The sequence below is a fragment of the Ranitomeya imitator genome, chromosome 2, assembly GCF_032444005.1.
Source record: "Ranitomeya imitator isolate aRanImi1 chromosome 2, aRanImi1.pri, whole genome shotgun sequence".
NCBI classification, from domain to species: Eukaryota; Metazoa; Chordata; class Amphibia; order Anura; family Dendrobatidae; genus Ranitomeya; species Ranitomeya imitator.
The window spans coordinates 330,362,491-330,388,980 of record NC_091283.1 but is presented as its reverse complement, the minus strand read 5'-3'; the positions used below and the strand labels follow the sequence as shown (position 1 = coordinate 330,388,980).

The 26,490-nt window shown below is 45.7% G+C and overlaps 2 protein-coding genes across 4 annotated transcripts in view; one reads left to right on the top strand and one right to left on the bottom strand.

Annotated features, from left to right (window-relative positions):
• LOC138666492 (zinc finger protein 300-like) overlaps nucleotides 1-6,761 on the bottom strand; it is a 74,277-nt gene extending 67,516 nt beyond the window's left edge. Inside the window, exon 1 of the mRNA XM_069754709.1 lies at nucleotides 6,572-6,761. Coding sequence (XP_069610810.1) covers nucleotides 6,572-6,761 — 190 coding nt within the window. The remainder of the gene's footprint in view (nucleotides 1-6,571) is intronic.
• Nucleotides 6,762-18,399: 11,638 nt separating this feature from the next.
• LOC138663574 (oocyte zinc finger protein XlCOF22-like) overlaps nucleotides 18,400-26,490 on the top strand; it is a 43,468-nt gene continuing 35,377 nt past the window's right edge. For 2 of the 3 annotated variants that reach the window (XM_069749823.1, XM_069749821.1), the window contains exons 1-5: nucleotides 18,400-18,532; nucleotides 25,640-25,717; nucleotides 25,847-26,026; nucleotides 26,109-26,232; nucleotides 26,316-26,413. In XM_069749823.1, the coding sequence (XP_069605924.1) occupies nucleotides 18,440-18,532; nucleotides 25,640-25,717; nucleotides 25,847-26,026; nucleotides 26,109-26,232; nucleotides 26,316-26,413 (573 nt within the window). In that variant the 5' untranslated portion in view covers nucleotides 18,400-18,439. Of the gene's footprint in view, nucleotides 18,533-25,512; nucleotides 25,718-25,846; nucleotides 26,027-26,108; nucleotides 26,233-26,315; nucleotides 26,414-26,490 lie in introns of those variants that run through there. The other variant, XM_069749824.1, reaches the window with a different exon arrangement.

Below are 26,490 nucleotides of genomic sequence, written 5' to 3'. Positions count from 1 at the left end.
GGAACTTGCACTATTGCTGACTGACTAAATACTTTTTTGCCCCACTGTATATATATACACTGCACAGTACCACTGTCCTGTATATATACCCTGCACAGTACCACTGCCCCTGTGTATATATACACTGCACAGTACCACTGCCCTGTATATATACACTGCACTGTACCACTGTCCTGTATATATACACTGCACAGGACCACTCCCCTGTATATATACACTGCACAGTACCACTGCCCCTGTATATATACACTGCACTGTACCACTGCCCTGTATATATACACTGCACAGTACCACTGCCCTGTATATATATACACTGCACAGTACCACTGCCCTGTATATATACACTGCACAGTACCACTCCTCCTGTATATATACACTGCACAGTACCACTCCTCCTGTATATATACACTGCACAGTACCACTCCTCCTGTCCTGTATATATACACTGCACAGTACCACTCCTCCTGTATATATACACTGCACAGTACCACTCCTCCTGTATATATACACTGCACAGTACCACTCCTCCTGTCCTGTATATATACACTGCACAGTACCACTCCTCCTGTATATATACACTGCACAGTACCACTCCTCCTGTATATATACACTGCACAGTACCACTCCTCCTATCCTGTATATATACACTGTAGAATTTGCAATAGCTGTCACTCATGTTAGAAGTGAAATCTGGCATTGTACTATACCTAGATTTCTCTGCCGTATCTCTGCATCATGAATCGTGGTATGTGTTAAAGGGGGGACCCACTGAGACTCTTTTGCCCGGGGCCCTCAAAAACCTGGAGCCAGCCCTGGGGGTGGGTCACTGGGCCGGCGCTGCAGCTGTTTAACGCTATTGACGTGCGGGCCCGCGCCTGCACGTCAATAGTTAACAGCCGCCAGCCAATCTGAGGCTGGCAGCTGACGTCAATCCCAGTGTGCATGTCGCCGGCGTCTGACATCATTGTCAGTCGCCGGCGAGTGCACGTTTCAGCTGCGTGGAGAGAGCAGGAGCGCGGTCAGGTAAGCAGAACTTGTTTTTTTTTTTGCAGTCCCGATCATGTGATGGTAACATTCACCGGCGAAACAATTTAACTTCTCCATCTGAGGTCTTATTCCTGCTGGGGGGGCGCCAAGCTCGGGAACAGCCCCGGGCGGCAAAAGCTCTAGCTACGCCTCTGCTGCTGCTCCTCCTCCTCCAGCATTTACTGGACTGTGACATCGACTCCTGATGATAGTCCCTCTGCAATCACAGCACTGAGCAGCCGAGGCCAGTTAAGGTGCATGTCCACCTTCAGGATGGCCGGCGCTTTGGACAGAGCGGAAAACTCGCTCCGCCCAAAGCTCCGCCCCCTTCTGGAGACGCGATGATGCCGGATGTGTTCATTGCACAAGATGGCGGTATTTTACATCAGTATTTGTAGCCAAAAAGAGGAATGGGTGATAGATGCAGAAATGGGGCATATGTTTCTATTATACTTTTCCTCTAAGGCTATGTGCACACATTCTGTTTTTTTTGCGGTAAAAATGCTATAAAAACTCATTAAAAATGCATACATTATGCATCCTATCATTTAGAATGCATTCTGCATGTTTTGTGCACATGATGCGTTTTTTTCCGCGAAAAAAACACATCGCGGTAAAAAAAGCAGCATGTTCATTAATTTTGCGGATTTTCTGCGTTTTTTCCGCTATTCTATGCATTTGGGAAAAAACGCACAAAAAACACATCAAAAACGCATCAAAACCGCGAAAAAAACGCATGCGGATTTGTGGCAGAAATGTCCGTTTTTTGTCATTTAAAATTTCTGCAAGAAATCCTGACGTGTGCACATACCCTAAGGCTATGTGCACACGTTGCAGATTATTTGCGTTTTTTTAGCGTTTTTGCGCTATAAAAACGCTATAAAACCGCAAATAATCTGTATACATTAAGAATCCTATCATTTTTTAATGAAATCCGCAACTTCTGTGCACATGATGTGCGCATGAAAAACGCATTGCGGAAAAATAATGAACCTGCTCATTAATTTTGCTGGTTTTTTTGCGGTTTTCCCACTGTCTAATGCATTGGGAAATGTCTGGAAAAAAACGCAAAAATGCATCAAAACCGCGCAAAAAACGCATGCGGATTTCATGCGGAAATCTGGCAGAAATGTCCAGATTTTCACAGGAATTTTCTGCATGAATTCCTGAACATGTGCAAATTGCCTAATTGTTCCACTCCTGGTTTTGGCTTACAAATACTGATGTAAAATACTGACCAAATACTGCTAGTGTGACAGCAGCCTTAAAAGGCCATATATTTGCCAGTGTGGTATTTCTGTGAAAGCCCTCATATATCTTTGTGCTCCAAGTTTGGTCATTGTAGGCTGGAGGACCACTTGTTTTGCTGTCTGTTACTGAAATTATATATAGCACTATTTAGCATAACAAAATATTACAAGGGCACATATTTCCCAGTGTGGTATTTCCGTGAGGGCCGTCCTATATCTTTGTGCGCCAAGTTTGGTCATTGTAGGCCGGAGGAACACTTTTTTTGCTCTCTGTTACTAAAATTATATACAGCACTATTTAGCATAAAAACAATATTAAAAGGGCACATATTGCGAGTGTGGTATTTCCGTGAGAGCCCTCATATATCTCTGTGCTCCAAGTTTTGTCATTGTAGGCCAGAGGAACACTTTTTTTTGCTGTCTGAGACTCTAATTCTATACAGCACTATTTAGCTTCCAAAATTACAAAAAAGCCATGATGTATTTGTGGCCTACAAAATGTAGAAATTCAGGCCTACATTCAGCTTTATTTAATGTCTGTTACCCTAGTTCGGCACACTATTTTAGTTTAAAAAATTAAAAAATGCAGGTCACATATCGAACAGTGTGGTATCTCGTTAAAAATACTTCTCTTTCAAGTTGTTATGGCTGCTTCATGACTGTCTTAAATGCTCCAACTCCAAAAACCACCATCATCATCTTCTGCCTAGAGGCAGTCACTGCGCACATAGAAAGTCTGAGGAGCAGAGTGTGAACGCTTTTGCAGTGTTGTACTGTCTCTGTATTACGAAGGCCTGTGCTCCCGCCAATAAAAGCGTTACTGCCAGAAAGCGAGTAGCCATGTTCATAGTGACCGTCACAAAGCGAGGCACCATGCCCTCCATGACCGTGAGTACAGCGCACGTTCGCAGTAAAGAGACAGTTCATGTTCCGTGTTCAGCTTTGCAAAACAATAATTAAAAGGCACAGTGGAATGACAGAGGACGTTGGTACGGTCAGCAAGGTACTCCCTCAGCATTTTCCAAAACAAAGCACTCCTCACTCCTTGTGAGAGTCCTCCATGCCTCAGGGCCAGGGCGATAGGAGGGTGTGAGAAAACTCTCCCCGAACTTTGTCAGTGTTCCACTGCCTCTGCTGGATTGGACTTGTCTCTCACCTGTACTACTTGCTTGGCCAACGAACTGTGACCTCTTCTGCCAGTGTTTTCAGATGGGAATTGTTTTCATAATTCAGCAAGAAGGTCCCTATGGTCCTCCAACATTGTACTACACCTGTCTGCCTCTGGAATAAGAGAAATAAAGTTCTCCTTTTAGTGTGGGTCTGGAAGTGTCACCAATCAGTATTCCCTGTCACCCAAAATTTGGAGAACGCGAGGATGACGGGAAAGGCAGCGGAACATAAACTCAGGCATGCGTGCAATACTGCTAACAGTCGATACTTCTGTGTCATCACCAAGAGGACAACTGACCATTCTCTCCTCCTCCTCCTTGTCCTCAGGCCTCCACAACTTTCGACAAACCTCAGTAATATCATTGTAAATACATTCCCATGCAGTTTTTATCTCCCCCACTTCATTTTAGATAGTTAGTTGTCAGGAGCAGGATGTTTTTTTGGGGGGTTTAAATATTGTTCTCGTTGTTACTAGGGTTGAGCGAAACGGGTCGAAATTGTTCAAAAGTCGCCGACTTTTGGCAAGGTCGGGTTTCATGAAACCCGACCCGACCCCAGTGGGGGGTCGGCCATGAAGTCGGCGATCTTTTGAATCTGGAATCGGAATTCCGATCCCGATTCCCGATATGTTTAAGATATCGGGAATTGGTATCGGAATTCAGATTAAAGTGTAAAATATAGAATTAAAATAAAAAATATTGCAATACTTACCCTCTGACGCGCCCTGGTACTAACCGGCAGCCTTCCTCCTTCGAATCCGCGCTTCTAGGACCTTGCCGTGACGTCGCGGTGACGTCGCGGCTTGTGATTGGCCGCGCGGCCGCCCATGTGACCGCTCGCGCGGCCAATCACAAGCCGCGACGTCACCCGCGACGTCACCGAAGGTCCTGGAAGGGCTGATTCTTAGGAAGGAAGGCTGTCGGAAGGAAGCAGGGCGCTTCCGAGGGTGAGTATATACCTAATAGGAATATACTCACCCTCGGAAGCGCCCTGCTTCCTTCCGACAGCCTTCCTTCCTAAGAATCAGCCCTTCCAGGACCTTCGGTGACGTCGCGGCTTGTGATTGGCCGCGCGAGCGGTCACATGGGCGGCCGCGCGGCCAATCACAAGCCGCGACGTCACCGCGACGTCACGGCAAGGTCCTAGAAGCGCGGATTCGAAGGAGGAAGGCTGCCGGTTAGTACCAGGGCGCGTCAGAGGGTAAGTATTGCAATATTTTTTATTTTAATTCTATATTTTACACTTAAATATGGATCCCAGGGCCTGAAGGAGAGTTTCCGCTCCTTCAGACTCTGGGAACCATGGAAACCCAATGCACTGCATTGGGTTTCGAGTTTCGGCCGACCCCGACCCCGACTTTTTTATAGGATCGGCCGATTTCACTCGACCCGACTTTTCCAAAAGTCGGGTTTCGTGAAACCCGACCCGATCCTATAAAAGTGAAGGTCGCTCAACCCTAGTTGTTACTTAGTGTAGATTGTAAGCTCTCACGAGCAGGGTTGTTTTATTTTTGTTTAATTATTGTATTGTTATCGTTTTTACTTAGGACTGTTGTGTTTCAAACTTTAAATATGTTGATGCTATATAAATAACTATAAATATTTATATTAGAACACAGAGAAGCAGGATGGAGAAGTTAATTATGGCGTCATTGCTGCTCACCATCTTGGTGAATTCCTCAAAGTTTTGGAGGATGGTACATATGTCGGACATCCATGTCTACTCCTGAGATCTTATATATGAAGTCAGAACTGAATACCAATGGCCTTGTTGATGCTGGTAGTCAACAACTGCCCTCTTCTGCTCACAAATCCTTTCCAAAATATGCAGTGTAGAGTTTCAATGCATGGGGAGGACATCACACACCAGCAGTCGGTGAGCCAAAAGCTACAAGGGCTGCAGAATCACGGCAAGGGCGGATGAAACTGTAGCTGACTTTCTAAAATGGGTACGCAGAACCTTGTACTTTTCCTAGCAGATCTGGCACCTCCTTGTCGCTTTTAAGGAAACGTTGAACAATGAGGTTAATCACATGGGCCAGGCATGGCACGTTTCTGAGCTTGCCTCGACACAGAGCAGCCACCAGGTTGCAGCCATTGTCACACACGACCATGCCTGGCTGTAGGTTCAGTGGTGTCAGCCACATATCTGCCTGCTCTTTCAGAGCTGTCCACAACTCATCATCATTGTGCGGTTTGTCACCTAATCATATTAGCTTCAGCACAGCCTGTTGTCGATTGCCTGAGGCATTTTAAGTCACCTCTCAGTCCTGCCTTCTTCATCCATGCCAGGGTCCTGTACACCCTATACACCAGGTATAACTCCGACACCCTCTTAGCCTCACTCAAGGATGCCCTGGGGATGTATTAAAGTATAGACTCCCACTGGGACTCCGATAAAGGACCCAAGTCCGCCACCCATTTTTCCTTTAGCCTTAATGGATGTTTCAATAAAAAGGTATCCATCAGACCCCTGTACATCAAGGCAATGAACCCCCTCGTACTCCTCTGAGGCCCAATAAGATTCAACAAGCTAACGGACTGCAGAATAACGCGCGATCCCTCCTTTTGACAATTTAGGGCGTGTCTCAACTGCAAATTTTGAAAGAACATCTTCTGTGACAAAGGAAACTCAGTGCTAAGTGTCTCGAATGTTTAAATAACATCCCTATCAAGCAACTGAGACACGAACCGAATGCCAATGCGCCTGCACTGACCGAACCACTGCTATCTCATGAGCTCTGCCAACCTAGGATCAAACCAAATCGGTGTATATCTCCTAAATTCCGCTACTCCCCTCCAATACTTAATTTTCTGCCCGACTTTCCCCATCATAGCTATTGTTGGGAATTTTGGGGGTTAATTCTGAATCTGCCAATTCTAGACTGGCTAACAATGAGCCTTTCCCTACCGCATGTTCAATGATTATCCCCGCTTAAGCGCTCTGTTCTGGTTCTCCCCAACCTACCATATGCTAGCATTGAGATGCTATATAGTAAATTCATGGATTGGGGACCCCCAGACCATCCTCATCCTTTGCACTTAGCAGATGTTACAATTTGATGTGCGCCAGGCCACCCTTCCAAATTAAGTCCCTAAATAGAGTATTGATCCTCTAAAATTTACTCTGAGGCAGCCACACTGGAGCATTATGTAATATGTAGAGGAGCTGAGGCATAAGTCTCATTTTGATCAAATTTACTCTTCCTGCAACCGACAGAAATGGCTTCATCCAGGCCCCAATCTTCTGCTGGAACTTCCCAAGCATAGGAGTCAGGTTGAGCCGCACATAGTCCTCTATTTTGCCCGAAACCATGATGCCCAGATATTTACACTCATGTACCACCCTTAAGGGAACCCCAGGGTCTAGTGTCAGAGGATTCGCCGCATCCGTGGGCAACAACACAGACTTATCCCAATTAATAGATAATCCGGAAAGAGCCCCACATTTTTTAATGCTGTTCATAACAGCCCCCAAAGACTACTGCTCATCTTCCAAGAACAGTATCATATTGTCCGCTTACAGGGCTATCTTTTCTTCATGTTTCCTTATCAAAATCGCTTTATGTCCCTATACCTCCGTATTGCCGCCACCAAAGGCTCAACAGGAACTGCAAACGAGAGGAGACAAGGGGCACCCCTGCCACATTCCCCTATATAAAGGAAAATCCCCCAACAAGAGCCCATTTACCCGTATCCTGGCTCTTGGAGAGGCATATAACAATTGCACCCAAATTATAAATCTCTCGCCAAAACCCATAGCCTTCATAACCACCCACAAATACCGCCATTCTACACTATCAAAAGCCTTAGCGGCGTCTAAAGACACCACAACCTTCTGACCCATATTGTCTGACTTTACCTTTACCTTTATTGAGAAACAATGGTCTAAGATTACATGCTGTAGAAGTATTGGTCATAAAACCGGACTGTTCCCAGTTTTAGTGTCGTTATCACCTTGTTAAGACAATTAGCCAAGATTTTGGCCAAGATCTTGATATCTATGGTTAATAATGAGATTGGGTGATAAGAAGCCGGATCCGTCGGATCCTTACCCTGTTTTGGCAACACTACAATTATTGCCTCAGGCATGGACCGCGACATCTCCCCCTCCACCAGACCAGCAAGCATACACCTCCAACAAAGCGGGAAGCAATACCTCTTTACATTTTATTTACACCTCCCCCTGGGATACCATCCACCCCTGGGGCTTTATCATTAGGCATAGAGGCCAGTGCGGCGTCAAGCTCCTCCAAATTAAACAGCTCTTCAAGAAGTCCCTGATCAACCGTAGAAAGTCTAGGAAGCTGAACCTCTGCAAGAAAACCATCCACCTCCTCCATCGTTGGTTGTACCCGCGATTTATAATGCTCCGTCATCATCTCCAAAATTGCCCCGCAGCCAGTATGCTCCAAACCATTCTTTCCCTTCAAAGCAACTATATGTGTGGAGTCTCTCTGTGCCGCAACTATTCTAGAAAGGAGATGACCCTCCTTGTCCCCCTCCTCGTGCACTCCTCTTTAAACTTAAGTTTTTCACAAGTATCCATCAGTTTGTTTGGTTTTCCTCCAACACTGATCTGCTTTCTATAATTCAGCATCTCACAAACATGTTGCAGTTTGCCCTTTAGACAGACACGTGCGTCTTTGGTTTGCCAACGTATTTTTGACCGGTATTTTTTTGGCTGAGTCAAGCACGCACATCTGTTACACCGATCTTCTGGCGGGCATTAACCACATTCTTGTAATTGGTGGTGGCTAAACGACTAATCATTGTAGGCTGTATCCTGGATCTCACACCTCCCTTAGCCACCGCTGTTATTAATCATGTACGTTCCTATTCCTGTCACCACCATGCCCCTTTTCCTGATCACTTCATCCAACGATTCATCCACCATATTTTTACTACAAACCTGCACCTTCATAGCTAGGTTTTAATGAGACCTTCAGCAATGTCTCCTCATATTCCACCACTAGAACACCAGTTTTCACGTGTTCCCTGCTGCTACAGAAAGTCAATTTTCGGGAAAGGGTGTCTAGGTTCCACATGAAAATGTTTTTAAAAATTAACCACCTATGAGTAAATGCTTGTCAGGCCAGGCACTCCATTACAAGTCTAAGAGACCCAGACCCCCCTACATTGGGCCTACTTCTTAACTCTACGTCCTGCAATATCTCTTCTTTAACTGCCACTAGATCACCAGGATGAATATGCTCTGTACTGTTATAGGCCGGAGAAGTTAGGGGGGCTGTAATGGAAATACTATATCTTTAAAAAAGGTAGCCCCCATTGGTGAAACCACATTCTTGTTGGCAATACCTTCATAACATTTGTGTACCTTAAAGAGCTCACTTAAAAAGCTCCTTTTTGTGTTGCCTGGTTGCTCACATTGCACACAATACACTTCATATAAATTTGATAAAGCAATGCTGCTAGTTTGGCTCAGTAGTTCATTAAAAATATCTCTCTGTCCACTATATTAGTTTCTCTCCTTGAGAGCCATAACTTTGGCTGTTTCAAATGTACAAATGGTGAATATACCAATGGCGATTTGGAATCCAGATTAAAATACTGTATACCGAATGCATTCAGACAATCACATAGCTGTATTTCTTGTAAAACAGTTACAGATGTGACTGACAATTCTCATAGTGACACAATCTTGATAAATGTTTGCTTATTCACTTCACAGTTCTAAAGGCCCCTTCACATTAAGCGACGCGGCAGCGATACCGACAACGATCCGGATCGCTGCAGCGTCGCTGTTTGGTCGCTGGAGAGCTGTCACACAGACCGCTCTCCAGCGACCAACGATGCCGGTAACCAGGGTAAACATCGGGTAACTAAGCGCAGGGCCGCGCTTAGTAACCCGATGTTTACCCTGGTTACCATCCTAAAAGTAAAAAAACAAACAGTACATACTTACCTACCGCTGTCTGTCCCCGGCGCTCTGCTTCTCTGCACTCCTCCTGTACTGTCTGTGTGAGCACAGCGGCTGGAAAGCAGAGCGGTGACGTCACCGCTCTGCTTTCCGGCTGACCGACGCTCACAGCCAGTACAGGAGGAGTGCAGAGCACAGCGCTGGAGGACAGACAGCGGTAGGTAAGTATGTACTGTTTTTTTTTTTTACTTTTAGGATGGTAACCAGGGTAAACATCGGGTTACTAAGCGCGGCCCTGCGCTTAGTTACCCGATGTTTACCCTGGTTACCAGTGAAGACATCGCTGGATCGGTGTCACACACGCCGATCCAGCAATGTCCACGGGAGATCCAGCGACGAAATAAAGTTCTGGACTTTCTTCAGCGACCAACGATCTCCCAGCAGGGGCCTGATCGTTGGTCGCTGTCACACATAACGATTTTATTAACGATATCGTTGCTACGTCACAAAAAGCAACGATATCGTTAACAATATCGTTATGTGTGAAGGTACCTTAATCCTCTACATGTGTAGGGTTTGTGGAACTCCTAAGTTGAACTCGGTGGACTGTGACAGTGAACATCCCAAGGGTGAGTTGGCCTAGTAGACCACCCCCTGTACAGGGAGCATCAGGAGCAGGCCCAAAGGAGACTACTGCCGCGGACACTGATACCCGGAGACAGGACGTAGGAGAATTACGAAAGGCAGGAAAGGAAAAAAACAGGAAGCGGAGACTGGATATAACAAGAGGGACTGATACTAGTCAGACAGAGGAGGACGGAGGTAGGATACTCAGGAGAGACTGGGAAACGGGAAAGACAAGGAGCAGACAGGGACGGACGGAAGGCACACGGAAGCCCATCCACTCACAGCATAGGAGACCCACTATTTCATAATGGCCCTTTAAGAAGATTAATACTGCCTTAAGCACCAGTAAAATAGTCTCTGTGACTTTAAGAGTCCCTCCTTCATAAATGAAACAAGATGGGTCTGCTTATGTGTCACACACCACATGGCCAGCTAGGGTTGTTAAATGTTACAATGACATTTCCCAGTGAATGCATTTGTAGTGGTTGAAAGCAATATTACAGTTGAAAAACGCTTCAAAAACGCTGCATCTGAACGAAGCCTAAGTGGGGGAGGAAATTTTCGGTCTGGCGTTAAATATTTGGCCTTACAGGCAAGTCATTAACCTGCAAAGGATGTACCTTGACATATTTCCCAGCAAAACCCATTTTGGTTTTGTTTTAATGTTTTCTTGTAGCACCTGGAAAAAGGGCATGACCCTCGGAAAAAATTCATTAAAGCTGTGAACTAGGAGTCAGGAATGCTTCCAGGGGTAATCCTCATGAGGTCCCTGTGTCATTTAAGCAGTGTTTCCATCATTTTCAGACGTTTTTAGACCTTAAAAGGACCCCCGGGGGGACTGCGGTAAAAATTCTTGGGTCTACCATAGACTTACATTGGGCTCGTTGTTCTGGTCGAGTACCCGAGTATTTCAATCTGCTCGACCTGAGCAACGAGCACCCAAGCATTTTAGTGCTCGCTCATCACTAATAATTTCCTGTCAGATGTGGTCAATTTTTTCTGTGGCTGGGGCCTGCACTCTTGGGTTGAGTAGGGAATGATAAGTGTCAGAGACGTTTAGGGTTGTTGGACAGTGAGGTAATGAGGGTTTTGAAATAGGTTTGTTTGGAGAGGTGAAGAGCAAAGTTGTATGTTTTAAGAATTAACTTACAATGGACGAAATCTTCGGGAAGATTAGATTTTCTCCACAGACGTTTGGTGCACCTGGAGCACAGCTGCAGGAAACGTGTTTGCAGCGTGTGCCACGGTTGTCGCCGTCTGTGCCGAGTTGTTCTATGTATAGGAGGTGCAATTTTATCCACGGCACTTTGCAGGGTTTCATTGTAATGCTTCAGTGCAGAATCAGGACATGAGATGGAGGAGATAAGGGCCAATAAGGACTGCAAGATCTTCACAAGTTTCTGGGTATTAATGTCCTGTATGTTTCTATAAGTGTGGAAAGTGGGGGTGACCTGAGCGGGATGGCAGTTCTTGATAGAGAATGAAAGAAGGTTGTGGTCAGAGAGGGGAGTTTATGAAATCATCCACTGAACAAAGCCGGGAGAAGATCAAGTCGAGGGAGTTTCCGTCATCATGCTTTGGAGAGTTAGAATGCTGCGAGAGGCCAAAAGAGGAGGTTAGAGATAAAAGGTGAGAAGCAGATGAGGAGAGGGGGAAAAGCAATGGGGATGTTGAAATCACCCATGATGAGGGTGGGGATGTCACAGGAGAGAAAGTGTGGAAGCCAGGTGGCAAAGAGATCCAGGAACTGATGAGAGGGGCCTGGAGGACGATACACCACTGCCACTCGCATGGCGAGGGGATGTAGAGTCTGACAGTATGGACCTCAAAAGAAGGGAAGGAAAGTGAGGGTACTTGGGGGATAACTTGGAAGGTACATTTGGGTGAAAGGATCAGACCAACGCCTCCACCTGCTCTGTTGTCCGATCTTGGGGATGAGAGAAGTGTAGTCCACCATATGAAAGAGCAGCATTAGCAGTGTTGTCTGACTGCTGGATCTATGTTTCAGTAAGAGCCAGGAGGTTTAGAGAATTTGAAAGGAAGAAGTCATGGATGAAGGAGAGTTTATTACACACAGAGCAAGAATTCCAAACAGCACAATTAAGAGAGGCAGAAGGCATGCAGGGAATATTAATAAGGTTAGAGAGGTTTCTGAGTGTAGCAGTTGGGAGGTTTGACTTGCTGTAACTTGGGGGGCCGGGGTTGGGAGAGATGTCTCCTATGACTAGGAGAAGGTGGATGGAAAGAGTGAGCAGATGGTTAAGTCATTTGTGAGAGCGTCTCTTGTGTTGGATGGAGGGACCGAATGGATCTGCACTGTTAAGCAATGTGAACAGAGCGTGAGTTCTATACATAGGAGAGGAAAGGACAGAGGGGCCGATATGAATGGAGTGTAAAGAGTTAATGTAAGGGTGGTGAATGTGAGTGAATGCAGCAGCCAGGATATAGATTATACAAATGCATATGTACAGGGAATAGATTTATTTAATTGTCTTACCTGTCTCCTGCCCTGTCTAAATACCATGTTTTAACTGCCAATACTTTGAAGAAATGTACTTAGATGAAATGTGCATGAATAGAAGTGCACGAATGCCCCCAGGCACGAATGCTTCCCCAGGCTATGTCTAAGTTTATAGGAGGCTAGCTCTTAGATCCTTTTTTTTTTTACTTTTGCTCTCGTTAGCAATCAAACTAACTTGAGACAGCAAGACACAAGAAGTGTAGTGAACAGATAAACAAATGTCTAGGCCTACATGGATCATAAACCACGTTGAAGACAGTTATATGCCTCTCTGCATAAGGGACAAGCACAAGTAAGTTCAATGGCTATATAACAAAATATACTAAAACAAATGCTTGCTAATATGGCTAACAAATCTAAATACATGCATGATTCAGTGCTGGAGGTAGAATGATATGATTACCCTTCAGGTTGCTTGCTGACATAGAATGCAGTGAAAAAGATATGGAAGGTAGATATATGGCCTCACATGATGCTGGGTACAGTATAATGGCCACACATGATTCTGGGTACAGTATAATGGCCACACATAGTTACCCCACCCCCATCATTGCCCTCAGACCCCCATCATTGCCTTCTCTCACACCTCCATCATTGCCTTCTCCCCCACCTCATCATCACACACACACACACACACACACACACACTACGGTACCTCAGTCCAGGAGACCGCCATACTGAATGACCTCTCTCCCTCTCTGAATCACCGCAGCGGAAGAGGATACGGAAGGGGTGTGGCCTAAAACAAGGGGGCGTGTTGACTGCGTCACTTCTCCTGCTGTGCGGGACGGCGGGGCACAGCCTCAAAATCGGGACAGTCCCGCAGTATGAGCGACGGTTGGGAGCTATGCCTTTTATACCAAGAACCTGCATCCTCAAAGTACCATTTAGATTCTTCCTTGCTGAAACTCTCCCTCTTCCCATTCCTCAGGGACTCACCTGGATGGCAGATGGCAGTCTTCTTGTTCAAATGCCGCACAGTGCTGAGAATTCCCGCTTCCTATGGCATATCTTTTAAAAACCCCTTATGCAGAATGTATGATGCCATTCACAGTGTATAATGTTCAAACGCTGCATACAGTAATCCCACAGTATAATATTCCCACCATACTGCCATTCCCCCAGAGACAGAATAACCTTCCCACAGTACCGCCATTCCACCATGCACAGTATAATGCTCCCACAGTACTGTCATTTCCCCCACACAGTATACTGTCCCCATAGTACTGCTATCCCCCTCCCCCTACACACAGTACAATGCTACCAAAGTACCATCATCTACCCATACACAGTATAATTTTCCTACAGCACCTCAGTCCCCTCCATGCTGAGTGGTGGTCTTTACTTTGTACAGCAGGATTTGGTGGCCATAATACTATGAGATGTTGTTTGGACCATCATATTGTGTGGGGTCCATCATACTGTGAGGGAGACGTCATTCTGATTTACCTGTGTCACCAGGGGGAAAAATTTTTTGTTGATGAGTGAGATCGGGATTAGTAAGTGAGAAATACAGACTTTTGGTCTATCTACAAAATCTGTAAACTAGCAACAAAAGTCCCCCAACACAACATAAAGAATCAATAATGTCTTTATTGAAAATACAAATTTTAAAATGTTTTAAGGAGATAAGAGCAAACGGAAAAAACAGGATGGAAAGAAACATACATTGGACGGAACATATGATGACACTATCCTGGGTATAAATATATCACGTGTATTACATCCAAGATAAAGAATTTAATATCATCCCCTTGAGGCACAGTTCAAAATTGCATATAGGTAAATACAGAATTAAGTGCATGGTGCTCATAACCAAAAGAGTCTCAAGACAGATATAAAATACTTAATACATCATACACATGTATCTGGGAGTTCCTCTCTCCCTGATTAGCCTCAGGTAAAAATGGGTAATAAAGTATAAATTGCATAATCCCCTAAGAGCAATCAGGGACAGTGTCGTGCATATCAAAGATCAAGGGAACTAATTAGAGTAGCAAAGGTAAAAACCACATATAAATTTAAATACCCAGAGTTCAGTTCTGTCCAGCGTACCCCTTGACGCGTGTTTCGATGGCAGTCTTCCTCAGAAGGGGTCCTCCGTTCTTTTGTAGCTATTCGGTTTAGTTTTGGTCTATCTAGTTGTAGACTTAAATTGACAAAGGCAGCATGCGGTCTGCAAAGTCAGGAGATATGACTCCACCAAATATACACTGCTCAAAAAAATAACACTAAAATCCCACATCTTAGACATCACTGAATGAAATATTCCAGTTGTAAATCTTTATTCATTACATAGTGGAATGTGTTGAGAACAATAAAACCTAAAAATTATCAACGTAAATCACAACTAATATCCCACGGAGGTCTTGAGTTGGAATGATGCTCTAAATCAAAGTGGAAAATGAAGTAACAGGCTGATCCAACTTCAGTGGAAATGCCTCAAGACAAGGAAATGATGTTCAGTAGTGTATGTGGCCTCCATGTGCCTGTATGACATCCCTGTAATGCATGGGCATACTCCTGATGAGGCGGCGGATGGTCTCCTGAGGGATCTCCTCCCTGGACTAAAGCATCCACCAACTCCTGGACTGTCTGTGGTGCAACGTGACATTGGTGGATGGAGCAAGACATGATGTCCCAGATGTGTTCAATCGGATTCAGGTCTGGAGGACTGGCGGGCTAGTCCATAGGTTCAATGCCTTCATCTTGCAGGAACTGCTGACACACTCCAGCCACATGAGGTCTGGCATTGTCCTGCATTAGGAGTAACCCTGGGCCAACTGCACCAGCTCATGGTCTCACAAGGGGCCTGAGGATCTCATCTTGGTACCTAATGGCAGTCAGGCTACCTCTGGCGAGCACATGGAGGGCTGTGCGGTCCTCCAAAGAAATGCCACCCCACACCATTACTGACCCACTGCCAAACCGGTCATGCTGAAGGATGTTGCAGGCAGCAGATCACTCTCCACAGCGTCTCCAGACTCTGTCATGTCTGTCACATGCGCTCAGTGTGAACCTGCTTTCATCTGTGAAGAGCACAGGGCGCCCGTGGTGAATTTGCCAATCCTGGTGTTCTGTGGAAAATGCCAAGCGTCCTGCACAGTGTTGGGCTGTGAGCACAACCCCCCATCTGTGGACGTCGGGCACTCGGACCATCCTGGAGTCAGTTTCTAACCGTTTGTGCAGACACATGCACATTTGTGGCCTGCTGGAGGTCATTTTGCAGGGCTCTGGCAGTGCTCCTCCTGTTCCTCCTTGCAAAAAGGCTTAGATAGCGGTCCTGCTGCTGGGATGTTGCCCTCCTATGGCCCCCTCCATGTCTCCTGGTGTACTGGCCTGTCTCCTGGTAGCACCTCCAGCCTCTGGACACTACGCTGATACACAGCAAACCTTCTTGCCACAGCTCGCATTGATGTGCCATCCTGGATGAGCTGCACTACCTGAGCCACTTGTGTGGGTTGTAGAGTCCATCTCATGCTACCACGAGTGTGAAAGCACTACCAACATTCAAAAGTGACCAAACCATCAGCCAGAAAGCATTGGTACTGAGATGTGGTCTGTGGTCCCCACCTGCAGAACCGCTCTTTTATTGAGTGTGTCTTGATAATTGCCAATAATTTCCATCTGTTGTCTATTCCATTTGCACAACAGCATGTGAAATTGAATGTAAAACATTGTTGCTTCCTAAGTGGATAGTTTGATTTCATAGAAGTTTGATTTACTTGGAGAGTTATATTCTGTTGTTTAAGTGTTCCCTTTTATTTTATTGAGCAGTGTGTATACCTGTTTATCTTTTTCCTTTAAGTTGGAGTGCCCAATTATAGCTATTGCTGTGGGGCCTGTTATTTCTATCTACTTCACTGTGTATAGGATAATAAAGTTTTTATGGACGTGACTTAGCTCACATTTGTGCAGTGACTCTGTTTTCCCTATATTAACGGCGATTTCTTGTTGCTAAAACTGTGGTTTTTTTTAACTTTATACCTCTTTTTTAACCCCTTAATGCCATCGTACGGAATAGTATGTTCGATGGCAGATCCCGTGCTTTGATGCGGGCTCTAGCGGTGAGCCCGCATCAAAGCTGGGATATGTCAGCTGTGTTGAAGAGCTGACGTGCCCGCAATAGGCGCAGGTGGAATCGCGATCCACCCGCGCCTATTAACCCCTTCATGACCTTGGGATTTCCCGTTTTTACGTGCTCGTTTTTCGCTCCCCTCTTCACAGCCATAACTTTTTTATTTTTCCATCAATATGGCCATGTGAGGGCTTATTTTTTGCGAGAAGAGTTGTACTTTAGGACGACATCATTGGTTTTACCATGACGTGTACTATAAAATGGGGAAAAAAAATTCCAAGTGCAGTGAAATTGCAAATAAAGTGCAATCCCACTCTTGTTTTTTGCTTGGCTTTTTTGCTAGGTTCACTAAATGCTAAAACTGATCTACCATTCTTTTTCACGCACGCAGTGATGCACTGTACTACTGTAGTGCCGTGTATCATCACTGCCTGTAAAGGTACCGTCACACTAAACGATATCGCTAGCGATCCGTGACGTTGCAGCGTCCTGGCTAGCGATATCGTTCAGTTTGACACACAGCAGCGATCAGAATCCTGCTGTGATGTCGTTGGTCGCTGCAGAAAGTCCAGAACTTTATTTCGTCGCTGGACTTCCTGCTGACATCGCTGAATCGGCGTGTGTGACGCCGATTCAGCGATGTCTTCGCTGGTAACCAGGGTAAACATCGGGTTACTAAGCGCAGGGCCGCGCTTAGTAACCCGATGTTTACCCTGGTTACCATCCTAAAAGTAAAAAAAACAAACACTTCATACTTACCTTCCGCTGTCTGTCCTCCGGCGCTGTGCTTTCCTGCACTCACTGTGAGCACAGCGGCCGGAAAGCAGAGCGGTGACGTCACCGCTCTGCTTTCCGGCCGCTGTGCTCACAGCCAGTACAGAGAAGCACAGCGCCGGGGAGAGACAGCGGAAGGTAAGTATGAAGTGTTTGTTTTTTTTACTTTTAGGATGGTAACCAGGGTAAACATCGGGTTACTAAGCGCGGCCCTGCGCTTAGTAACCCGATGTTTACCCTGGTTACCAGCATCGTTGGTCGCTGGAGAGCTGTCTGTGTGACAGCTCTCCAGCGACCAAACAGCGAAGCTACAGCGATCCGGATCGTTGTCGGTATCGCTGCAGCGTCGCTTAGTGTGACGGTACCTTTAGTGTAATACTCAGGGCTGTGGAGTCGGTAAGCCACAGTTGCGACTCCGACTCCTGGATTTTATCAGCTTCCGACTCCGGCTCCGACTCCTTCATAAATGGCCAATTCGTAACAATAAATTTACTGTTGTCAAATATTAACATCGTGCTTATTCAGTTTCTCACCATCATATAAGTAATCAGACCACTTAGAGCAAAAACTATATTTATTAGAATTCAATTAGAATATAGCAAATAACTTTTCTAAACTTTTCTAAACTCTTGTAAGTAAATATGCAATAAACACTGTTATGCAGTTAATAAGAAGAAATCTATAAATTTGTCCTCAGAAAAAGTATTGCCTCTGTCAGATCCTCCTTCATGGATGCCCTCAAATCTGATCTAATTATTTTGAGAGCAGAGAACAACCTCTCTACACTAACTTGGGTTGGTGGCAAAGCAGTAACAACTCGGGCAACATCTCTGACAATGTCAGAATACAGAGGAATCGCTTGTTGCACTGTTATTTTTGATGAACGGTCAAATTTCTTTTAGTACACATGAAAAATTCTGCTGAAATGTACCGGCTGTGTTCTTTGATGGGGATGACTCTTCTATGCGGGAACGCTTTGCACGGTCCTTGTGGTCCAAATATTTTTCGAAATTAAATTCTGTTATTTCTCATGTACTCACAGTTAACTGATGCAACGTTTGTTGACAGGATAATACTCCTTACAGTCTTCCTCTTCTGAGAAGCAGCCGTGAGATGCTTGGAAGACGCACACCAAACATCTTGTCTAGAGGAGGAGCTTTACTACTAAGAATTTGCAACACATTTTCACTTTCAGTTTCATACATTGTAAGTAGGGGGGTTGGGGCAGCATGAGGTTAACCAAGTATAAGATTAGATAAGGGCAGTGGAGAACAGTGACACACAAGAAGTAAGAAATGTCTCTATCTCCAGCAGAACTGCTTATCACTATTGTTCATAGTTTGATAGAACATATATATTTGAGTAACATTTATAAAATTCATATGAAAGTTCAATTATGAAATATTAATACATTTTTTTTAAAGCTGGAGTCGGTACATTTCTACCGACTCCGACTCCAACCAAAACTACATCCGACTCCACGACTCCGACTCCACAGCCCTGGTAATACTAACGACTCCATACACATGAGATAAGTGTTGGCTGAACTGTCATTTGGCAGATGGCTATCTCTCCCGACTCCCCCATACACACAAATATTCCAGCTTTCCTGTGGTCTGTATGAGAGAGTCGCCTCCAGACTCCTCTAGCAGATGATTATCTACAGGAAGAACAAATGGATTAGCTTCTGAAATTCAGGATGCCAGATCCTTCTCTGCCCTGACATCATCTGTTGGAAGGCCCCAAATACATAATATGGTCAGCCAAACCCCCTGAAATCAGTGCTTTCATGTATCTTTACTCTAATGTCTATGGGGTGATGAAAGCTAACTTATTGGACGCTGCCTCTGGCCCGGCCTAATAGACCTTCGTACATTGCAGGCCCAGACACCATTATTAGGTATGTAAGTATTGTAGTAACTAAGCCGCCCCATACTATCGAGTACTTGGGGGCATAGGGGCATTCAGCCGAACTCTGTCACATCTTCTTAGATGCCATGTTAGCTTTCAACAGCAGCAAGTGGTTAAACTGCCAGGGTTTTTTTTTTTTACAGCCGCACCTGTGCCGTCCCTGCGGTGTACATCTATGTTTTGGGGCCAAAAGAGTTCATATAGACGGCCAGTGGTAATGGAGTCAGTGACGGACTCTGGACAAATATGTTCCTAGGGCCATAGTAGAAGATGAAGATGTCGTTCTCATCATGAAGTAGTTATTTCTCCTGTCACGTGTAATGAATATCTCCTTCAGTATTACTAATGCCGATTCCAGTGTCTGTAACTGAGACGAGAAATAAGGTTATGGAAGATGAGTCTATGAGAAACGTATTCAGCTGCCGACTCCGAGGAAGAAACTGCTGGTTGTCTGTGGCCTAAATATATAGGTTTTATTAGTAGATGTAAAGAAGAAAACAAAATACTGGAAAACAATAAATCTCCTCATATGTTTCCCTTATTACCTTCAGTAATTTTATTATTACACAGGATTTTTATGATATTACATCGGCTCATCTTCTTCTCATTCAGGTCTCTATACTATTGGATCCTCTCAATGAAGATCTTCTATATAGGGGGGGCGTGTCTTAGCTGGCCATGTGAGTGGAAGCAGGGAAGAGTGCTCCTGCTGCCAGAAGGACAAAAATCCTGCTTTAACCCCGATTTTCGGGTAAACTCACCTAAATCCGGCTGGCTGAAGGTCCGGAAAGTGCAGCGGTGCGGAGCGGCGGGTCCGGAGTCGGCAGCGATGACCAGGAGGCGGCAGAAAGACGCTGGCACCAGCGATGCAGGAGCCGGCCAAGATGGTGCCGATGCTAGGGAGGACACCGAGAAGGAGAACGCCGCATGTCAGCGGCGCATGGAGGTGGCCGCAAAGCTGCAGCAGTATGCCAGAGTGGAGTCTGCTGAGGAGGCAGAACCAGGATCTGGAGCTGGAGCTGACCAGGAGGAGGAAGCAAGCAAGGCTGAGCAGCATGAGGTACAGAGGGGGAAGGAGAGAGGCAGCATGGCTGGGGCTAGTGGGGGACCTGAAGCCATATCACAGGGAGAGGAGCGACTCTTAGAGATGTTATCACACTGATCTCTTCATGTCAGCAATCCCTGAACTCCTTGGCCCAGCAGATGCAGGAAGTTAAAGGGGACACGGCACAGATTAATGCGGCTCTGCAGAAAATGGACAAACGTATAGGAGTGGTGGAGGAGAGGGTGAGTACGGCAGAAGATCACATAGTGAAATTACAAAAAGCTGAAAAGAAGTTCGCCCAAGCAATAGCCGAGCTCGCTGCCAAAAATGAGGATCTGGAAAATAGATCCAGAAGAAATAATATACGTATAGTGGGGCTGCCTGAAAAGACTGAGGGGGGAAATCCCACAGAATTTGTTGAAAATTGGCTGCTGGAGAAGATTGGGAGCACAGTGTTGACAAAAGTTTTTGCTGTTGAACGTGCTCATAGGGTCCAGCCGCAGCCCCCTGCCCCAGGAGCGAATCCCCGTACCATGCTTGCTAAAATACTCAATTACAGAGACAGAGACATTATCCTCAGAAAGGCTAGAGAGATGGAGGATCTGACGGCTGGAGGTCAAAAAATCGCCATTTATCCGGATTATTCCGCTGCGGTTCAGAAACAGCGGATGAAGTTTACTGGAGTCAAGCGGCGACTGAGGGAGCTGGGAGTGCAGTATTCAGTGATGTTTCCCGCCAAGCTGAGACTGGTGGCTTTTAATAAGACCCACTTTTTCTTGACACCGGAGGACGCTACCCAGTGGCTTGATACTCATGAGAAAAAACTTAAGGGAATGGGCGACTGACATTTCGGCGAGATCCAGTTGGGATTTGTTTTCTCTGTCGATAGAGGAGAGTTCTGCGCTCGTTAGCAATGGTTAAAGAGTTGAGCAACTGTTGGGGGTTTTGCTGGGCCATATTGAAGGAATGGCCGGAGGGGACAGTACCAACTACTAAGTACGGGGGAGGAGGGTTATGCTGGGTACTGTGAACTGGTTTGGTACTTTTTCTATATGTTTATATAAGTTGAAATGTTAAGATACAATAAAGTGAAAGTTGGGGGGGAAATTGTGATTGCTATGGCAGCGGGACGCGAATGGAGAGGGTTAAGTAAGAGAGAGTGTTCGCAGTGGGCAGTGGAGCCCCACTCTTGATGAGAGGAAGAATGCGTTATATTGGGAGGGTTAGGGGGGCAAGTTGGAAGGGGGCAGGGGGGTGCTATGGGTGGGGCAGCTCATACTTGGGAAATTGGATACTTTAAGAAATGATGAGCCACATGATGGGAGATTGTATTAAAATATTGAGTTGGAATGTGAGAGGTCTGGCGGATAAAACACGGCGGGCGGCAAGTCTGCAGTATGTCCGAGAACAGAAGGTCTCGATGATATGTCTGCTGGAGACACATTTAGTGCGGGAGAGGGTAAACGTATTGAATAGGCGCTGGATACAGAGGGCGTATCATTCTACTTTCTTGACGTACTCTAGGGGTGTGTCTGTGTTAATACCTGCGGGGGTGCAGTATGAGGAGGTAATGGTAAAAGAGGATGTGGATGGTCAGTATGTGGTGGTGAAATGTAAAATAAATGGAGTGTTGATGTGTATAGCGGCAATGTATATTCCGCCCCCATACTCAAGTAAGAAGATAAGAGAGGTACTGGAGAGGGTAGAGCGTTGGGGACCGTTACCATCTCTAATTATTGGCGATCTTAATAATATCTGTGATGACTTTTGGGACAAAAACAAAAATCCCCAGAATAGAACAGGGGGACATATCACTACGTTTGGGACCTATGTCCGGGAAGTAGGTATGATTGATTTATGGAGAGTTAGACATATTGGGGAAAGGACGTACTCATGCTACTCGCCAGCTCATGGTACTTTGTCTAGGATTGGGTAACTGTTTACTGGACACGATGGTAGGAGAGGTGAGATATTTGCCTAGGGCTCTTTCAGACCATAGTCCAGTTGAGGTGGAATTTCGGCCGGTGGGGACACGGATCGGGAGCAGGAAGGAGTGGAAGATTCACCCTAATTGGCTACACAGTATGGACTTGGAAAAGATAAAGAAGGAGTTGGTGGAATTTTTTGAGATCAACGAGGGAAGTGTAGATGTTCTTACTGTGTGGGAAGCCATGAAAGCGTACTTGAGGGGACTGCTGTTCAGGGATATTAGCAGGTGTAAGAGGAAATCGAGAGAGACAGAGAGGTTGGCGGTTGAAGGGCTGAGGATAGCCGAGGATGAGATGGTAATAGCGGGTACTCCGGAAGCTGGGAGGAGGCTAAAGGCAGCTCAGAGTCAGTTGGAGGAGGTACTGCTCGGTAAGGCTGAAAGGAAGAGGGAATTCATGAATCTGGCTTTTTACCAGGAGGGCGAATCTGTGGGTCATTTGCTATCGATGGTGGCTTCTGCCCAGAGAAACACTTCCTTTGTTCATTCTTTGGTATCGGGGAGCGGTGTGGCTGTCTCTGAGACTTCAGAGATTTTGGACATTTTTGCGGATTTTTATGCGGACCTATATTCCTCTCAGGTAGATCGGTCGGTGGAGGACACGGTGGCGTTCCTTGAGGAATTGGAGCTCCCAAGGCTGAGTGACATAGATAAGATTTGGAAGCTCCCATCACGGAGGAGGAATTGGGTCGGGCACTGCAGTCTATGGCTAATGGGAAGGCACCTGGCGTAGATGGATTTCCTGCTGAAATTTATAAAAACTTTGGGGAAGTGCTGATCCCTAAATTAAGGGTACTTCTGGAGGAGGCTAGGAGTGGCGGTCGTCTACCGGCATCTATGCGGGAGGCCATAATAGTGGTGATTCCTAAGGAGGGGAAGGACCCGACACAGCCAGATTCATATCGGCCAATCTCCTTGCTTGCTACAGACGTTAAACTTCTGGCTATGGTGTTGGCGATGAGGTTGACAAGTGTTATTTCCGGCCTGGTGCACTCAGACCAGTCCGGCTTTATGCCTGATCGGTCCACTGCGATCAACTTACAAAGGCTGTATATGAATTTGCAACTCAGATCCGACAACTGTGGCCAGAGAGTTATTGCATCTTTAGACGCTCATAAGGCGTTCGATAGTGTGGAGTTGGGATATCTCTGGCAGGTGCTCCGGAGTATGGGGTTTGGACCGCAGTTCATATCCTGGATTCGACTGATGTACTCGATGCCGATGGCTAGGGTTAGGGTAAATGGGGAGTTATCACGGACCATACAATTGGCTAGAGGGACGAGACAGGGGTGTCCGCTCTCTCCTCTTTTGTTTGCTCTGGCTGTGGAACCACTGGCTGCTAAGCTTCGACGGTCTGATGAGGTGACTGGGTTTAAATATGGGATGATTGAAGAAAGGGTGGCGTTGTATGCGGATGACATTCTGCTATTTCTGGCTGACCCGGGTACGTCCGTGGAGGGAGCCATTGGGATTATTGAGCGTTTCGGATCGGTGTCGGGACTTAGGATAAACTGGAGTAAGTCTGTCTTGTTTAAGGTGGATGATGATGGTGGGGAGCCACTGGAGGATGGGCGACTGGAGGTGACTAGCCAATTTAAGTACCTTGGAATATGGGTATCTATGCCTGTTACTAACTATATACATAGAAATCTGACTCCAATCTTAGGTGTTCTTAAAGCGAAAGCGGATGCTTGGCTTAAACTGCATTTATCTGTGGTAGGTAGGGTGAATCTTATTAAAATGATTGTGATGCCAAAAATACTGTATATTCTTCATAATGCACCAGTTTGGATACCACGCGGGAGATTTAGACAGATTAACTCTCTGTTCAGGAATTTGATATGGGGGAGACAGCATCCGCGTATCAAACTGGAGACACTTCAGCGACCCAAGGAAGATGGGGAATTGGCATTGCCTAACCCTGAAATATATTTTCTTGCAGCCCAGAGTCAGCATTTAAAAGGCTGGGCGCATGAAGGGTCATCTGGGGCGGTACAGCGGCTGATGGAAGTGGTGACAAAAAGAAGGCCAGTGGTACAATGTTTGGAGGATGGATCCCTGGGGGCTCTGGGGAAATTATACCCGACTGTGTTGTTGATACGCTGGCTGTGGGGTAGGCTGAGACATATACGGGGGGTCACGGATTTGACTAGATTCTCACCGCTATGGCATAACAGCAACTTACAGGAGTTTGAGGCACTGGGGGTACTGACAGAATGGCAAGTCAAAGGGATTCAATAAGTGTATCAAATAATTGAGCGAGGTGAATTGAAATCATTTTCCCAATTACAGGCAGAATTTGGTCTTGGGACTGTGGGGGAATTTCAGTATTTGCGGATGAGGCATGCTTTTGGAGCTCAGAGTAGAAACGGAGGTATTGGAATTCAGAGGGATATAGTACTGGAGTATGTGTGTAATGAAGGGACTACTGGGGGAGTCATATTTACTTTGTATAAAGATCTGTTGCACACTTTCCTATTGGGGTTTCCAATAATGGCGAGAGCTAAGTGGGAGAGGGATCTGGGTCCAATGGAGAATGAGACTTGGGAGTCGGTGCTAGAATGGGTCCCACGATTGTCACTGAGCGAACCGTATAGACTGTCACAGCTCTATGTGATACACAGGGTTTATAAGTTACAGATGGTGCTATATAAGGCTGGTTTGCGTGATGATTCTGAATGCCCGAGGTGTAAAACTGCAGATGCTGATATACTCCATATGATGTGGACGTGTCCGAGACTGGCTGCTTTTTGGGTGGTAGTTTTGAGTCGTATGGAAGGTGCGTATGGATGTAAGGTGCCAAGGGATCCTATAGTGTGCTTGTTGGGATGTGTGGATGAGATTGGAGTGGATAACAACCTAAAGATAGCTATTGCCAGATTGTTATACATGGCTAGGAAGGTAATAGCTCGAAATTGGATTAGGGAAGAACCGCCGTCAAGAGGAGAGTTCCTCCAGTATGTGAAGCAGGGCCTGACACTGGAAAAGGGGTTTTATAAAAAAAGAGGGAAAATCGAAATGTTCAATAAAATGTGATCTCCGTGGATTGCTATGGGATAGGGGTATTATAGAGGGAGAGTTAATTAAGGTTCCTAATTAATGGTAATGTTAAATGTGGCTTATATTATTGGCCGAGGGATTAGATAGTATATTGGTCTAATGATGGAAGTGCTAAGCAAGGTGAGCTGCTTTGTTGGGGGGTGGTGGGATTGAAAGGGAATGTTTGAAGGGGGGGGGAAAAGAGCTTTGTATTGAAAATAAGAATGTAACATGTCATTTATTTTGTTATTCTTAATAAAAATTTATTTGAATCAAAAAAAAAAAAAAAGATCTTCTATAAAAGAGAATTTTCATGATTTACCCATCAAAGACAGATATGGACAGAGACAAGATGGCGGAGAAGATATTACACCTCACCCTAGAGATCCTCTTCCGGCTTACTGGAGAGGTGAGAGATTCTGATGACGTCACACTACATCATTCTTATCTATGGGAATAACAGATGGACAGAACTGGAGAGGTGAGGACTCTGGAAATGTCTGTAGTGAGATTTATTAACGTGTCTCTCCATAACCAGGATTACACAGTAGTGAAGAAGACCTCTAGTGAGCGCTGTCAGGACCCTGTGTCTGAGGGATGGGGAAGACCCCTGAGCCCAATCACGGGACCTCCACCTCACCCCCTGATACATGAGGACATCAATGACCAGAAGATCTTAGAACTCACCTACAAAATGATTGAGCTGCTGACCGGAGAGGTGACACTGCTGGGAATGTTGGTACATTATACAGTAACGGTATGAAGGGATCGTGGGATGACGGTATCATTGTATGTGTCAGGTTCCTATAAGGTGTCAGGATGTCTCCATCTATTTCTCCATGGAGGAGTGGGAGTATTTAGAAAGACACAAAGATCTGTACAAGGACGTCATGATGGAGGTTCCCCAGCCTCTCACATCACCAGGTAATAGACAGGGCTAAATACACAAGGCGCATAATTATCTGTATGTAAAGAATGAATTAATTCCCTGTATGTGTTTCCTCCAGATCTATCCAGTAAGAGGACAACACCAGAGACCTGTCCCCATTCTCTTCTTCCCCAGGACTGTAAACAAGAAGATCCCAATGTTCCTCAGGATCATCAGGTAGATGGAGAGAAGGTGTCATGAGATCTCCCCTATGATGTGTAAACGGCTGTGAAGGTCTTGTGCTCAGTCTTGTT